Source organism: Lepisosteus oculatus, chromosome 20, assembly GCF_040954835.1.
Source record: "Lepisosteus oculatus isolate fLepOcu1 chromosome 20, fLepOcu1.hap2, whole genome shotgun sequence".
Taxonomy (NCBI): domain Eukaryota; kingdom Metazoa; phylum Chordata; class Actinopteri; order Semionotiformes; family Lepisosteidae; genus Lepisosteus; species Lepisosteus oculatus.
Window position 1 is genome coordinate 9,116,371 of NC_090715.1, and position 18,301 is coordinate 9,134,671.

The 18,301-nt window shown below is 38.5% G+C and overlaps 1 protein-coding gene across 1 annotated transcript in view; it reads right to left on the reverse strand.

Annotated features, from left to right (window-relative positions):
- Window positions 1–6,528: 6,528 nt before the first annotated feature.
- cdh16 (cadherin 16, KSP-cadherin) overlaps window positions 6,529–18,301 on the reverse strand; it is a 32,210-nt gene continuing 20,437 nt past the window's right edge. Inside the window, 7 exon segments of the mRNA XM_069181409.1 lie at window positions 6,529–6,987; window positions 13,300–13,325; window positions 13,587–13,720; window positions 13,722–13,788; window positions 15,062–15,113; window positions 15,115–15,193; window positions 16,371–16,612. Of these exon segments, the coding sequence (XP_069037510.1) occupies window positions 6,670–6,987; window positions 13,300–13,325; window positions 13,587–13,720; window positions 13,722–13,788; window positions 15,062–15,113; window positions 15,115–15,193; window positions 16,371–16,612 (918 nt within the window). The 3' untranslated portion in view covers window positions 6,529–6,669.

The window sequence follows — 18,301 nt, forward strand, 5'->3', positions numbered from 1 at the left end:
CACACAGAGCCAATCCTGTCAGCTCTTTCCCCACATGAGGAATTTCTCTCCCTCTCAGTTGCTAATTAATCAATAAGTTCCTCAATTTCTTTTTCCATTAACAGGTGGCTCTCTCACAAAGTCACCTCTCAGTACCTCACACAGGCATTCAGTGAAACGTGTTTTCATAGTGAATTGCTTAATAAACAGAAAAAAATAGGTGATGAGAGAGAATAAGGGGGTAGATGCTCATATTGGGGTGATGTAATTAGAGGGCAAATAAAATGTTAGGAAGTAGCAAGGCCACGTTTAAAATAATGTACTGATTTAGCTTTTCTAGACCCATTAAGAACAGCAATCAGATAAATTCTGGGACTTAAGGAAACATCCTGACAGGCTACAAGAATGTCTTGAATTTAGTCTTGAACAGGGAACTTTACAAGGGGACCGATACAAGTATTCAAAAATCCTTTAAAAGCACTGCCAAAGTCAACCCAGAAGTATATTTCTTCAAGGCACAAACCAAAAGGCAAGAAGACTGAAAACTATGTGAAAGTGCTTTTAAAACCCAGAACAGGAGTTGTGTCCATCTAGGATTTTGTGACAGATATAAAGTATAATTTTTACAAGAAAATAGATTGATGGATTTGTTATTATATTTGTGTATGTGTGAAAATTAAGTCAAATTCTAATACTAATGAAGCAGGCATATTGGCCCCAGACAAAAATACCAGCTCATTTGAATTTCATGTTTATTACCCACAATTCCTTCCAAGGGTTTATGTACATGCCAGAGAATCCCCCTAGGGGTTTATACATGAGTGACTTTTTATTTTATTTGATCAAAAATAACCCATAGACAGACACACTTCCTGTGGTAAAACCTGTCCTTGCAGATTTAATTTGCCTCTGGTTATGTAGTGTTGTGAATCTCCAAAATTCAGAGCAGATATTCCAGTATGACTCATTGCAAGATCTACTTGCAGCTGTTACCTTTTAATGTAACGAAAGGAGTTTATACAATGATTGACCATAACATTTCAGTTTGCTACCACATGACTACTTTGGCTAGCTGCAAAGGAAAGGCATTTAGTTATAGCAATGTGTCACATGAATTTACCAGAAACATGGTGTTACTAGATTCTTCATAACAGGGAGCATTTAGTTCCAAATGATTCATTGGCTTGCCCGGCAATGGACTGGCATCCTGTTCACCTCGAATCACCTTGCTTTGAGCCCATTGCTTGCCTGGAAAGGCTCTGGCTCCAGTCACGAACACGGACTGAAATCCGTGTCAGGTCTTGTAGTAGACCCTATGCGATGCGGTAAGAGCTGGAGAAAACAGGAGGCGTGGTAAAAAGGAAACACACAGGGGCTTAATAGTGCACAGAATAATAGTGACAATCCGTGAGTCAGTGAACGGAGAGTCAAAGAACGGCATCCAAATCCAAACGGGTTCAAAGGCAGGTCAGGGTACAGTCTGAGAGTCTATCAACGAGAAATCCATCCTGAGACGCGACAAGGTTAAAATCCCGGGAAGGGGGAACACACGGAGAGACAAGACATGGAGGTCCAAGGGTGATGGGGTGAGATCCTCCAGACCCCGGGATCAGGGAGTGGGAGGTGTCGGGATGAAGTCTATGCCCTCAGCAGACGGACATAGGGTTTCCTGGTGCCAGGCGGGCCTCGCGACATCTTTACCCTAATGATGAGCCCCTGGGACTGGAGGAGTTAGTCTATAAATAATAAAGCTAAGAGGGTACACCTGGGGAGCATAATAATCACAAGGACAATAATGGGAGCAGTGGAGCGCCCTCTAGGGAGGGATGTTGGGCGTGACAGCTCCCCTGTGACCTTGAATTGGAAGAAGCGGTTGGAAAACGCATGAATGGATGATTCATTTGTTTTTGATGCACAGTTCCTTCTAGCTCTTCACCTGTTTTCTGGGAAAATTTATCCCGCATAAAATAAAGAACACATAGAAAATGGCTTAATACCAGACACATTGTTTCAGATTACATACATCTATCTTTGGCAGATGAATTTGTTCTGTAAGTGACAATGATGGTCGGTTCACAGTGTTTTACCTAGAGACTGTTAGGCCTGGGCAGCACAGTGTTGTGGCATGTAGCTTTGAATTGTCTCTCAGCTTGTGGATCCTTGGTTCCATTCCAGACTGGAGAATCTTCTTTGTGGAGCTTTATATGCTCCCTGTGTCCACATGGGTTCTCACCAGGTCCTCTGTTTCCTTCTACCTTCCAAAGACGTGCTGGCTAGGATAACTGACGTCTCATGATTGTGAGGGTCCTGCGCTGGATTGACGTCTGCTGTAGGTCGTAGTCCTAACTTCTGTCCTGTGCTTCTGGCTCTCACAGCCCTTTGCATGAAAACACAGTTCCTGACAGTGAATCGATGTTTGGAATTATACGCCATACATTATACTCTTCACCTCACCAAGAAAATGATCAAACAAATCGTGTTTGTTCATAATAATCAGCACTGTGTTTTCGTTTGCCAGCTGACTCTAACTCTAATGAAAAACCCAAGGCATGAATTTTGTTCAAAAATAATCCAGTGTATATTGAGCATTGTGCAAAATTAATGCAGCTTTAACGACTGGAGAATACTGAGGTCTGATGGCTTGCTCTGAAGAAGTGTTTAACAGCTTGTAATTAGCGCTGCTCGCATCAATGCGCTCATCCGTATAGAGTGATCTCATATTTTTGCACAGTGCTTTGTAATGAAAATGTAAGTGACTTTTATTTCTGGTATATTATTCTGTAAAGAACAGATCACTAGAAGGCTACCAATGCAGGTAAGTGTTTAATTAAATTCCTTAGTTTTCATCGGATCATTGAAATAAATATATGGGAACACCAGGATACAAACAATGCTTAATAAACCCCTGTGACTCCTTGCTTAAATTATTTTCCAGAAGTTAGAAAATAGTATATTTCCAGCAAAATTCAACACTGGTTTATTATTGCTCCTCATTGGAAGACGTAACCAATGTTTATGAAGCCGTGGATCAACGCAATAACTGGTGGTAAATTGTAATTGTAAAACTTTGTCTCCCGGTTTACTTTTGCAGTTCACTCAACCGCTGGATTGGTTAATAAATCCAACGCAGTGTACACAGGAATCGTTTAGGAGCTAAGTTGCAAAGTCATACGCAATTCAACAAGGCAGCAAAAAGCTGGCCCATGTTTCCGAGATTAAATGCGTTTATAAATAGGTGGTGGTGAATTCCTTCCAAGTGTGTAAGTTTTATCTGCCTAAAGTGTGGTTATAATTGGCAGAGACAAGACAAGGCTGGCTCTCTTTCATCCTATTCAGCATGCCCCCCATGGCATCACTTTAAGGTCAGGTTCTTTTGCCTTCCTAGCAGCCTTACCCACCCAATATACTAGAAATAGCTAAGGCTTAGATTGATGTCAATATGAACATATTGTGCTGCCATGTACAAATACAAACATGCACATATAAATGTAAGTATAAGATAGTATTATCTAGTATTGTATAGTTTTTATTTTCTGAAAACAAGAAGAGGGTATTTGGCAATCTTACTGGTGACTCTCATGCCTATGTTGACGTCCATTTTCTCGAAATCCGTGTAGATGCATTACATAAGTGACGCAAGAAGGAAAAGTATCACTTTTAACTGAAGGATATAGACCAGATAAGATCTGCTGTATTTGTACCAAATGTACTAAAGCTGAAACGAGGGGTGGCAACAGTTCATTTAGCATGTCTTTGATCATAATGCCACTGAACTAGAAGCGGAAAGAAGTCAAATCATGTAACTGTTTAATTTTAACTGCCATCTGTGGTCAATTTTATTTCCCTGGTGATCAGCGGTAGGTTTAAGCTTTATTCAGCTATGTTTGGCCCTGCAGCCAGCTGAACTGCTTAACCCCCTGAGACATTAAATAAAAACAACTGCGGCTAAATATAGACACTTATGATGCCTGCCTGCTGTATATTTATCATAACCCTCATAAATCCTGAAAAGAGTTTTATTAGCAATTTCTATTTTTTCCCTAAAGAGATATCCTATTTCCATTGTACAACTGAACTGCAAATATTGCATGTGCATAAGCCTCATCTTTCTGATTACATCAGGATTAATGTTAATTATTATTTTCACTCTGATAAATTAGAGTTTTACGAAATATCCATTATGATTAAATGTACTGTGCATGTCTTGTTCAAATCATTTTCGGTAAATAAGAGCAAAATGACAAAGCCGTAAAATGTTAAACAGACTAAATGCTTTCCATAAAACCTCTTTTGCTCATCCTCTGTATGAGTTCCTGGAATATAAGAATGCCTGAGTGATGATGTTTCTGCTTTGATACATTGCTAGTTTCCAAATCCAAAGAGATTGCATCACCCATCTGGTGACCTCTTCTTAGCTCTGTACATAAAACCCTTTCAAACTATTGTCTAAATGTCAAGTTAAAGTGAATAAATGACTAGTAAAGAGTTTTAACCAATGAAAGAAACCACTTTGTGAATAACAACAACCGAACACTTGAACAATGGAATTAGGGAATTAATTATGGACAAATGCGCTGTAGGAATTTGTGTTTGGAAATAAAATTAATTTTTCAGAGTAATATCACATAGTTATTCATAGTAATATCAAAGTATAAAAATAGCTCTTTCACAGTTTTCACATCATACAGTGTACTGCCAAGATCAGGAAATGTGCTTTAAATAATCTTCACTGTCCACTAAATGATTAATTTTAATTTTATTAATATTGTAGTAAAGACAAATTGACTTCATGCTGTATTTTTCTTCGAAACAACTGAAATAGTTAAATTAAATTTTTTTATAATGACAAATAGTTTTTGGAGCCATCTTGTTTTCTTTATGACAGTGATTGTAATTGTTTTGTTCTTCAAAGGTGTGGAGTTTATAGTACATTAAACTGTTAATTTGGTAGTTTGGTAACAGAAAATGCACACTCACTGTATTGATTTGCAAAATTCACTGCACGAAGATATGTTTATCTTTTAAGGATAAACCAATGTGTTTGTCTGGTGACAAATTTCACCAAATTTCACACATTTTCTGGTGAAACTAAAAACCAAAACAAATACAGATGACTGGAACAAATTTATTGTCAAACTTATAATTCAGAGCTTCAAAACATCATGAATTTCTTCTAATAATGATACAAGAGTAACAAGAGCTTAAGATATAACACCACACTATATAGCACATATGATTTGGTGGAAAAATAACTGGAAATGTGATAACTTACCATCATTTTTTATTTAAAACTGTATCTTTCAATTAAAAAAGTAGCAGATCCTTTTATTTTTCAACTAATAGCCTAGCAACGCTAAGAGCCACAACAAAATAAATGATTAATGGAAGATCCAACATTTTGTAAACACGTCTGAACAAAATGAAGCTGAAGGGTTTTTTAAAAAGATTTTAACTAAGTGTTTGAGACAATTGCAGAAATAACCTGTAGAATAATGATGTACAATGATTTCTTTTCCCAGAACAAATATTTTAATAAAATAACTTAAATATATCTCTCTCTTGATTTTATTTAATGAACCTCATAGTAAGTTATTCTCAAATTTCCTTTCACCTTCGGTGTACTTTATAATGTGATAATGATAGCAGCAAGGAGCAAGTACTCCACCATCCCAGCTATGTATTTTGCAGAGTGCTATAAGAATACATTAGAGAAAAGAATTGTGATGAGTCATGAGTGTTGAAGGTCACAGTATGATTGATGAAGACGTATTAGATGCATCAGGTGTTTCTTATGATTTAAATTTGATTATAAGTGGTCAGTGATGAGTGTACATCTCTGACTAGGGGGGGAGTTTTTTTTGTAGCTGGGGGTGGCTTCCTTAGGAGGCAGTCATGGTGGCTCAAACACTGGCTATGATTTAGCACAGTGAGTGCACATGAGTCACGGTGACTCCTGTGGACCCAGCAATTGGCATTGGGTGTGGGTTTTTAAGACACAAGGACAGCTTGGGTGTCTATACAGAGTGAGTACCACAGACAGAGTGTAGAGACAAAACTCAACCGGGATAGAGACAGGTTCAAGAGACAGGGGAAAAGGGATTTTTCACTAGTAAAATTCTTAAACGTTGGGATTTTGTGAGGGAACAGGATTTATATTGTCTCAAAGACAGAGAAACATGGGGCTACTCTTTCGCTGAACCTCCAAAGTGTAGTAAGAATTTTTTGTGAATTAGTGTGTTTTTTTGATTTTGTGAATTAGTGTGTTTTTTAGATTTTTTTGCTACCATTGCGTCTGAATAAAATCAATTCTAATCTATAAGGGAAAAGTTGTGTAGAGTGTGGTGATTATTCAGTTTTTAATAATATTCAATTTAAATGTTAATGTAGACAACAATGAAATTAACATACTGTAGGATTTAGTGGACTTAGAAAAACCATAAGAAAATGATTTTTGTCTATGCTTATTAAATCTAATATCAAGATGCTGTACCCAAACAAACAAGGTGGCTAAATGAATTTTGAAAGCCATTTTAAAAATACTCTGGGATAACTGGAAAAAAATGATTAATAGAAGATCTTGTAGTTAGTAGGTCTAGTAATATCTGTGAAAATATGTACATATGTGACTCAACCTTTAAATTCATCACTCATCACAGTGACATAAAGAAAGTGTGACAGTCTTTACAAGAATTATTCTGATGTTCTTCCATCCCCAAAAAGAGCAAAACCAATTGAACTTTCTTCAAGAGACTCCACATACCACCATGAAAGTGGCAGCTTACTGCAGTCAGTATTCTTACACTTACCTAAAACACCCAGAGTGCCCAGTAAGGTGCCAACAGCAGACTGCACAGTTGGCATTCTTGACAGCTCCTTGACTGCCATCCTGCAGTTCCACCTTACATTACATACAGTTACTGTAATCCAGTAAAAGATAAAAATAGAATTGCATTTGAAATTAATTATTGGTAAATGCATTACAGAAGATTTCAAGGTACCCTTGGAGATCTGTATTTTTTTTAATAACAAAAAAAATCCATTTACTGTATTGCCTCGGATCTCATCAGGCATCATTTATTTCAGGAAAGCCCAAGGACAGAATGTGCAGTGTACAGTAGGTTCTCCGACCACTAACATGGCTAAGACCTTGGTTTTGGTCATCTGAGAATTTCAGAAAAGACACATCTGGAGCTAAACAATGTGAAACAAGAGTGGACTACTTATATGTTTTAATTATTTTTCAAAATTATTGGTAGACCTGGCAGCAGCTAGATCCAATGAGCTCTGCTTAAGGAAAATATTAATATTGATGGCTGGGAAGAAGAACGCTTCTTCGCTTCCCACACTGGCTATGTCCCTGACCTCTACAAGCGATACATTGATGACAATTCCGGATCTCTCAGATGACATCTTGTACCTCCAGCAACCTTATTTAGTGTATCACTTGCAGTAAATGCCCAGCCATCTAAATTGGAGAAACAGGAAGGAGACTCGGAGACCGCTTCAGAGAACATGTTAGGGCTGTGAAGATTAAAGATCTCTCCAAGCCCATTGTTTCTCATTTCACCTCTGATGGCCATGACCACTCTAATCTCTCCGTCTGTGTTCTCAAAGACGGTTTTCCGAACTCATACATCAGAAAGACTACAGAAACTAAAATGATCCTGCAGCTAGGATCACACCTTCCCCCTTCTCTTAATGACAGACTGGTTTTCTTCTAAATTCTCTCTATTCATTGTAGGTTTCATTTCACACCTCCCTACACCTATTCTGACTTTACACCTCTTGATTGTGCTCTGTCTGTCCCCTGCTCCCGCCTCTCGCTCCTCCTCTACCCTCTACCCACCTGAACTACTTAATGAAAATATTTTGATTCTAGGCTCGAAACAAACTCAGCAACATAATATATTCTTCTAAAAACTGCTTTAAAAAGGTATGCAAAAAAAGGGATATATAAAACAAAATTTAATGGACCAAATCAATATTAGGGGAACTCTGATTCTGATAAATAAAATGATTTTACCTTATTAATGGTCCTAAAGGGATCTGGCACTCAGTTTACCTTAGATGACCAACAGTAAACGTGCAGAACACAGCAGTGTTAGTACATGTTCTCATCAAATGCCCTCTGTGGGGCTGATTAAAGGCCCCAGGGATGGTGAATAATGAGGCAGCATGTTCTCTCAGAGAGTCTCTGCAATATTTGCAATGTGGATCTCACGTTGCTCAGGCAATGGATACGTGATGGAACTAATCAGAGTTTATCCCACTATTGTTTGGAAAAAAAACAAGTATGGCTGGGACACCAAGTGCAGTCACACAGAACACCTCTTAAAGTACACTTAAGTGGCAGGAGATCTCCATCTTCCATCACTTACAGTATGCGAAATATGAGTTTAAGACACAAAGGTAGCACTTCAAGCAGTACAGAAGTGAAGTCAAATTGATTACTTCTTTCAGCAATGATTTAGGACACATTAGTTTAAATACAATTATGTGGTACAGTGAGGGTGTTGTAAATATGTAATCAATTCAGTTGCTTTTGACAAATCTTTTGCAAATTGGAGGGTTCTGAATATTTCTTTAAATATACCACATACTTAAATCGAGTATATCAGAAAACAGAAGGACTTGACATTGGAATTTTTGTGTGGGTGTCAATAATAAGTATTAAAATGAATATATTTTGAAAACATATGCAGTAAACATGCGTGGAGGTCATTTACATTTTCAAAGTTTTGTTTTCCAGCAACATTTAAAGACATGCAAACATCTGCTTATAATTCAGGCTAAAAGTGTGCAATGACTTTAATGCTGCAAAGAAATGACATTTCCAGTAGATGGTGCCTATGATTAATCTGTTAACCTGCAGTTCTGTATTGGAGTTATCAAGAGAATAATTTCTAATAATTAAACATAAAATCCAACTAAAGTATGTAAATTAGGTGTGGATCTTTATTGAGTGGGATTTTTCAAAAACGAACCAGGAAAGACCATATTCTAGAGCAATATTTTACATTACATAAACATTTTTTTGATTGCTCCCAAAGTTCCAGAAAAAATTCTGCAATTTACCTGGAAGGTCGGTGTGAATGTTTTTGGTGGGAATACCACTGTCTGAGATTATAATGGGAACCATGTAGATACCAGGTGCCAAGTAACTGTTTTGCATGGGCAGACTTGCATGGGTATCTGTAAAAAAAAAAAAGAGTACAACATTTTCAATTGGTCCATTACTGTTACACCTACTGTATAACTGATGAAAGCTTAGGTTTGGTAAAACTGGTCATTTTGTAATGTGGTTTGATAACACTTTCAGGAAAATCTTGTTTACTGTTCTGAAGAGTGGAGGGAGTAATGGCAGCCTCACCAGGACTGCTGCTGCTCACACACACCAAAGAAGTGGAAAAACACATACTGTACATGATTTATCTCATCTGTGCTGAGTCCTCTGCTGTGCTCGTCTTACTCAGTCTTGTCTTTGACGTGCATGCAGAACACAGGCACATAGTGGATGACTTATCTGACAAGATTCACCCTTATCGTGCCAAGAGCTGTCATTTACCGTATGTATTTTGGACTCAGCTCTCCTTCATTTTTCCATTTACACGAAAGGAGGAGAGGTACAGTATCTATGTAGCTGACATGGACGCCTCCGACGGAATGGAGTGGATGTCTGATGAGTTAGCAGTATTTTGTGGTTCAGCAGTATCCTCCTGCTTTGGGTCAAACAGATGTCTTTGATTGTTTTGGCATTAGTTTGTATTTGTATCACTCAGTGGCTGAAATAAAGGATGAAAGAAGTTGTGACTTTGAAAGCTGTAAAATAAAGAATGCACACAGAATGCTTCACCATCCCCATAACTGGATCTGAAGATTTCCAGAGCTTAATTTGAACATATTTTCTCTTATTAATAATACATTCCATTTATATGTGGCATCAAGGTGTTGTGGCAATTAATGTTACTGCTTCATGAGTCCTGGTTTCAATTGTGGACTGGAGTTCCTGTTCTAAGTGTGGGTTTTTACTGCTTTCTCCTACCTTCCAAAGACATACTGGTTGGGTCATTTAGTTATCCTTAATGTATGCCCTGTGAAGGATTAGCCGCCAGTCCAGGGCATTGGCTTCTACAAACTGTGGTTGCCATGACCTGTGTCAGTATGGTTGGCCTGCTTCAGTGGGGGGGTAAAGGGGGGAGGGAGAGTACATCATGTAATTGCCCAAAATGGCCACTAGATGGTGGAGGGAGTCAGGATTTTCGAGGTAGACAGATCAATCAATGCAGACAGAAATCACAGCTATAATTGCAAAGCACACATTCAGAAACACAAAGCAACTAATAGGGATCACATAGAAGCCTAGCTTTAGAGAGAACTGGCAAAAGGCTAAAATAGCCTTTTTCCTTCCAGTGGTCTGGAACCTGGGCCTATTTTTTAGTTGGAGAGTTTCAAACGGTGTATCGAGGCCTCCGATAGTGCTAGTTCTAAAATTTTAATAGAAGAAATAGTAAGAAGGGCGGGGGTGACATCTGACTTGCAAGTCCAAAAATGTTGCAAATGTTGCGTGGTAAGAACAAACATGGCTGTTAAAGTAGATGGGATCATGGTTTTGTACATTATTTGAGAAGCCTTCCCCTCGATCTCCATCATCAGGTCAGGCAGGAGGGATGATCCGAAAGATGCAAATGAGTTTATGGACTCTGGTCTATGACACCTAGCTTCCAGGGATGACTATGGTTCCCTTCACTTATCCATCCAGTAGCGTGTTCAGAAAGACACTGTTATTCACATCAGAAAGGGCAGGAACAAGCACAACCACTGAGCCAAGAAATATACCAAAGCTTAGGTTTGCAAAATCACTTCTAGTGCAAGACAGAGACCGAGCCTTCCTCTTCTAAGAAACTCTGTGACAATAGCTGAGGCTATTGTAGATTCAGGAGGTGAACCTGTCTGACATTGATGTATGCCACATACATTAAACCCACCCTTAAGATTCCAAACCCCTTAGTAGGGATCACCTGACTACATAGGGATGTACACTGATTACTTATTGCTCAATCCCAACCCTTACTGATCACCACATAGTCATGTGAGGACAGACTTTGAGTAACTTCTTCCCCATACTGTAGTAATAGACCCTCTTTCCTGATTTTATTACTAGATGGAAAAAAGAGAGCCCCATAGGGCAAATATGCCCGACAACATCTACCCTTTACAGTAGGTTGAGCTGCAACCAGGCAGGTCTGCTGTGGGGGTTGAGGAATGCCCAGGCTGCACTTGCCCCACAAAGCCACAGGGAGTCAGAGTTTTAGTGGCAATTCTGGGCTGGTGGATGAACACCTGGCTCAGGAATGTGAAAGTCTTTCATTCCCTCACTGAATAAATCAGCTGCAAAATGAAACAGCTGGGGAGAAGTGAAAAGGTTACAAGCACTAATTCTTTCATAAAGTCTCAGCAAGAGTTCTACTGTATCTATCATGATAGAATGAGTAAAGAGAAAGAACACGCACAAAATCAGAAGAAATGAGAAGCTACATTAGTATGCATATACCAAACTGAATGCAAGGATTTGAATATAGGGATTGCAAGTAGATTCTTTACCTTTTCCTATGGAAATTTCTCGTACCAGGATTCAGAGGTTGTTTGATAATGGATTAATGAAAGCATTTATAAAACACTTCCACAAGCGTTTTACAAATTGGAAGGAGTCTGCAGTACAGTACCCACCAGCAACCCCACTATCAAGAGTTGAAGAGCCAAATTGCTATGTTGTTGAATTGAGTGGAAACTCCCACCTAGGGGGAACAGCCACAGCAATCTCTGAATCACCCAGTCATGGATGTTGTCAGTGAAGAACGTGCCTCTCCTTCCATCATAGCTCACACTCCAGTAGGGGCCTGTGGGGCCTGTAATGGGACTGGAATCTTCTGTGTCAATGATGTGGACTGTGGGTTCATTGCAAAAACCAAGCCAAGAACAAAAAAAAAAAAACACAATTGGTGATTTCATATCTAGTGAGAATAAAAAACATAACTAGATTTCTTTTTAATGTGTTCGAATAGGATGGCGTTAAAGAGAGATGTTGTAAAGATGGTGGAAAGAGGAAAGGGGGGAGATAACGGCAGTGCATTCCTGATGTCATATCATAATTCATCAAGATCAAGAAAGCAAAACATGAGATGTTTTGGGCCTGCTGATGGGGCTTTTGGGAAGAGCGCATCAAAAAGAGATTGGTTTCACTTAATCAGAGAGCTGTAATTTGTGCATCTGTAGGGGTATGTTCTCTCCGGAATACACTGAGTGAAAAAAGCTGATGCAATTTATGGAGCTGACATCAGTGACTGCGTCACACAGCGCTTTACTGACACACTTCTGAACTCTGGGTTATCACCACAGCTCCACGATGGAGCCCAGCTGCTGAAGATAGCTGTAAGGTGTCCTTCGGAACTATAATTAAATGGCAAGTCACAGCGTGGAGGAGCACAACTGAGAATCTCATTTACGATTTACAGCTGAAGGCCTGTATCTGTCGTCATTGGAATTAAAAAGGAAAATATAATCACCTTCGGTGTGAGAAAGGTTTTTTTTACAATTTCCTTGAGAGAAGAAAAAGCCTGAAGAGAAAGTCGGTACCAACTAGATCAATAGTGACACACTGTCCCAGCACATAAGTCAGCACATTCAGTCACAGTGCTAGAACATAGACACTTAAGAATATTTGTGCTTTTCATGTTATTTGTGAGGCACAAGGCTATGAGGGGTGGGCAGGGGTTGTAAGCAAGGTACATATTTTTTGGCAGTGGTCTTTCAAAATAGTCAACATCATCTCAATGTAGATCTGCAAATGGCCTGTTTACACTGAAGAGGTTCAATAAAATATTTCGCTTTGCAGGATTATTCTGCTGTTGTGAAAAACTCTTCTCTGGATACATTGTTTGTATGTTTACATACAAGATTTCTGGGTCATTAGTAATTACAATTAGTAACTACTGACCACAATCTGCAATCAGAATAGATTTGCATCAGTATTCTATGTTCTCAGCGTTCATGTTATTTTCTTTGGTAAATCACAGTCTGAACCAAACAGAAGAAGAAAAGTGAAAAAACAAGCTGCACAACAGACATATTAAACCAAAATTCCCTCCTTTACAAAATATTAAGCATCAGAATAATCTGTCCATCCATCTTCTAGTCACTTCATCCAATTCAGGGTCATGGGGGAGCTGGAGCCTGTCCTAGCAAGCAGTGAGTACAAGGGGTGACACGGACACACACACCAGCGCCAGCCGTTCCTAGAAGCTACTTAACCTACCAGTATACTGTGTCTTTGGACACTGGGAAGAAACCTGAACACCCAAAGGAAACCCATGTGAATGCAGGGAGAACATAACAACTCCTTGCAATAGCACCCCAGAACCAGAATTGAACCCAGGGCTCTGAGGCAGCAGTGTTAACCACTGCACCACTGTGCCACCCGATCCCTAGTGATAAACACCTCAAATCATGTCAACATCACAATTGGATGTACAGTTGAAAATGTTGCATTTTACCAGTCACATTAGTGTGTTCGATCTCTTGATGTATTAGTCTGTGTGTCACAGACCTACCATAGACGGGATCCAGTCTCCAGTACTGATGCACAATGGTGTCCTTTCTGAGGGAGAACTGTAGAGCCCCATCATGCTGGGTCCCATCACTGTCTGTTGCTGAAATGACAAGAGCCTGGGTCTCATTTCTGGGAGTACTTTCAGGAGTAATCCCCCACCAAGACCGGGACGTTGTCATTCACATCCTGGATGAGTACTGTCACTGTAGCAATTGCAACAGGGCGGAGTTTTCTGGAATTGGAAGTGGAAGAAACCATACTGTCATTTAGAAGTGCAAAAATGAGGATGCAGAATAACTTTTAATAAACGGTCGAGGTCATTCCTTCTAGTACAGCAGTTATTCTTATACACTTTTTTCTAATTCACTTTCTTCTGAGATATATAGCTATTAGCACGGTACTGTATGTTTATGCTTACATGCATAAACACTGTCACATTAGTCACAAGTACTGTAATATGTCTAAGATTAACACTCAATTACTCATTACTTCTGATGGTTCTTTGAGGAGAACATGGAAGGTCATGACACTATGCTGAGACAGCAGACTTTTTAAACTCACAAACTTGTTTTCAAATGCATAAACTTTAACATTTAAAATACAAAATGAATCATTCATGTGTACTAATTAAAGCTTGAAAAGCATGTCGGTAGTTTGCTTTCATGATCTGTACTATTTGCCTCTCATTTCATATACTGTAGATGTTGTGCATTTCTCTAATCTGTGCCACCAGGGCAGGTGTGGGCTGGTCTGAAAGCTTGTTTTCTTTAGCCCTTCAGTCCCTGGCCAGATTTCATCGTAGACAGGGGAGAGTGAGTCACAGGCCAGTGACCTTCAGCTGGGGTAATGGACTGGTACGAGACTGGGATCGATGTATCACTGGACGTGAGCACCAATGATAACAAGCACTCACAAGAAGCACAGATCATCTTAGGGAAGCAGCAATTACATTCAGCCAGGCTTTCTTTGTCAGTCAGAGCTGGTGTTTGTGTGGGATGGCTAGAATTCTGTTGCCATTGTCGCACTGACTCACAGTTCCCTGCAAAAGCCAGGTACTTTTGTCAATGGGTAGGTATGGGTTTGCATACGGAATGAGAATTCCTGTCATCTCTGACTTACACAGCCACAGCAGTCATTAGCATGCTGCATTCTACAACTGTCCTGAATGTCCTCACTCATTCGGTATGCAACCAGCACTTGCAATACCAGAATTCATAATGCAGCCAGATGGTGGGTAAAATATGGGAAGATTTATCTAAAGCACGTTATGATAGTCAAATGTTTTGCTGGTCAGATGAATTAATCCACATTAGCAGGGAGCCTGCTTCTTCTAGAGTGACAAAAAGTTATACTGCCACCCGGTTGCACTTTCGTTAAAGTCTGTTTCATAAACATTGACAAGACCCAACGTTTCCAGACTTCCAGGATGTGTCATCACATCACGACACTATACCATGTTGCTTAAGGATGTCTTACCACTGTCTTCTTCTACAGCTTCCACAGTATAGGTGCTGTCTACCTCTCTGTCTTAAACATGGGAGTCCTCTTATCTCCCCAGAATCTTTATTGATGGTAAAATACTTCTTACTGTCTCCTTTCAGGAAATAGCTGAAAAACACAGTGTAATATTTAGAAGTAATCAAAGAAGCAAAAGGGGGAAAACCATGACAAAATCATGATGATTTCTAAAGTAAGAAAAAGATTTCAGTCACACAATTACTATTGTTGTCATTTTACTGAACATTACTCTCCATGGTTTTTCTAGTGTTCTGTAACATTCATTCATACCTCTTCATTAAGTTAATAGTCACAAGATAGTCCTCTTCTTTTGGTCTTTTCACTAGTTGCAAAGTTTTCCTGTTGTGAATAATTCTTTTTACATGAAATACACACATACTGTATGCTGTTCACCCAGAAGGCATTAAATGTTTCTAAAAAATGTAACAGCATATCACAACATAGACACTCAATCATAACATTTTGTGTGCTGAATAATATTTGCTAATATAGATATTATACATTATATATAAATGTTTCTGACAGTAATATTTTATTTAATGTTCACAAAATCTGCATAGTTTCTTTCATGAATTTAAGTATGTAATTAGTCATCTTTGGCATTACATTTTAAGTCTGACAGGTTTATCTACTATGAAGATGCCTCATGCTTGCATCTTAAAGATTACTACATCCTTTATTCCAATAATATATTTTCTAATGTTCATGTTGTCTTTCGATACTGGTGATTAACTGTTCATGAGCAGCTTTTCAGTTTGGACTACAGGATTATACAAAGACACATGGAATTAAAATATGATGATGTGAACAGTAACAATTTGCATCCTTGAAATTACATGCTAATGAAGGAAATACAGCTTCTGTTCCTCGGATATGCAGTCTGTTAAATGAGGGAAGGGTCATACTGATGTTTCATATGTAACAGACTAAGATGTTTTTATTAAGAAAGAGAAGGCTGTGATAACTATTAGATTTTCATTTTGACTTATTCACTTTACCTTGTAAAATTACAATCTCACAAGGAAAAAGGACACTTATTGTTACAAAGAGAAAAATGTATTTTGTGTCAATTTTATTTTGAAAAACCTTATTTGTGGTTTTTGCCTGTGCAGCCAGATTGCATATGAAATATATATATGAAATATGTGCAGATTCATAGCAATCAATATATAAGGAATATTTAATGCAAAAAAAAACATTTCCACATGTGTACAAGAGTGTATAGTGGAATAATGGGAATGGGAATGCTTTTTTTCCAAAGTAACACATATTTACAGGATATTTGTATGTGCTGTCTGGATCGGATCCCTCCACGGTGAAAAGGATGCAACTTGGCTGTTCCTCCTCCTTCGCTGTCACTACATAGCTGCTCTGGGACAGGATGGGAGCCTCATTCACATTCCCCACTCTGACAGACACTGTGGCTGTGGATTCCGCACCAGAAAGAGCTGCTGTATTCCGGCCGCGGAGCACCCGAGTGTATTCCTGCACAAGTTCAATGTCCCACTCCTGCAAGGATGTAACAGAAGACAACACATGCTGGTCACTCTTCAGGGTTCAGTCCCACACTGAAGCAAAGGCCACAAGGCCTGTTCAATTTGTACAAATGTGTATTTGTAATGAGGACTTAAGAGTTTTTTTCAGGGGCCGTGCTGCAAATTACACTTCAGAAGATGGGGAGACAATCATGAAAGCAACATAATACATCTATACAAGAAAACAGTCCAGGGATCAGTATAAAATTATGAGCAAGCACAAGGATGACAGGCAGTGTTTCAGGTGGCTCATATCCTGAAGGCATATCTAGTGGTTATAAAACGTTTCAGGCTTGAAAAGATTAAGGAGTATAAAAAATGAATTCAGCTTTCAGTGTTTATATAAAGAATGAAATGGCAGTAATAAATTATCCTCGATGTGTCTGCACTCTGCTGTTCTGGGAAGCAATGTACTGTGGTCCTGTAAACAACAGTTCTTACATGTCACTTAACAGGACACTCAGGTCAGAGACGGCACTATATAAACCTTAATAGTCTTTGCCTTTTCTTGTGGAGGTTCTCCATAGGCATTTAATGGTCATCATTTTTAATAAAAAAAAATCCATTTAAAATTCAAATGCACTGGTTGAAATTGTTCTTCACCAAGACCATTCCCAAGGCCAATAAGAATTGCACACAATGATGGAAAATTAATTTTGGATACATAAAAACTACCAAGTATTTTGCCTTGTCAATGTAAGTATAATGATTTAGGTGCCAGCATATGTCATTCTTTCTGTAATGGATAAGCCACCAAAATAGAAAATCCTTTCTTAAAAGAAACAAAATACTGCATTAGTGTTGATTAGTGTGACAAATATAGCCTCAGTTCATTATTTTTATTAAATTTGAGCCACTCCCTCTTAAATATAAGTATAGTTGTTTTGCTGACAAGTGAGAAATGACTACATCTCTCTCTTAATACAATTAGGATAGAATACTTACAGGTATTTTAATTCTCCAGGGATACACTTTGTTTTAGGTTTCTGTGTTAATGGAAACATTTTCTGGTTTGTACTTCAAAATATATAATGTTAGGAATTACTATAATATTAGCATATATGTGTATGTTCATTAGCTCTGCACAGGTGACCATGTTAAAATATGATGTGTTCAAACAGTCTCTTGACTGTGTAATGAAGTAGCCCTGAATTACTTAGTAATCACAGAGGAGTGTATTTAGTACTATAGTAAATTTCCCATATTTATTTTCATTTATTTTTTCTGTCCTCCTTATGTCATCCTTGAACGTTTGTTTTTGAGAGAAATGTCTTCATGTACCTCATGAAGAAGATCCAAATGTACAAAATGTCCTGCCTTCTGAACTGTTTCGCACTGTATTTCTGATTAGATCAAAGCTTTAGCAAAAGCTCATCGTGTAATCTTCACTTTCATCACAATGAAATTGAATCATTTCAGCACACCTGCTGTGCACTGCCAGATCTCAAGCTGTGTCAAAAACTAGTATAGCTCTAAGGACACAATTACAACAGCACTAGAAAAGAACTTTGGTGACTGAGTGCACAATTGTGCTCATTAATCCACTTCAGGTAGTTAATGTTTGATTTGTTTATGTTTTTTTCTTTAGGTCTTTAGAACAGCAAAAGAACCATTAAGGATGAAGTGAAATGGACAACTGAAAACTTTTACAAGATGAAAGGCA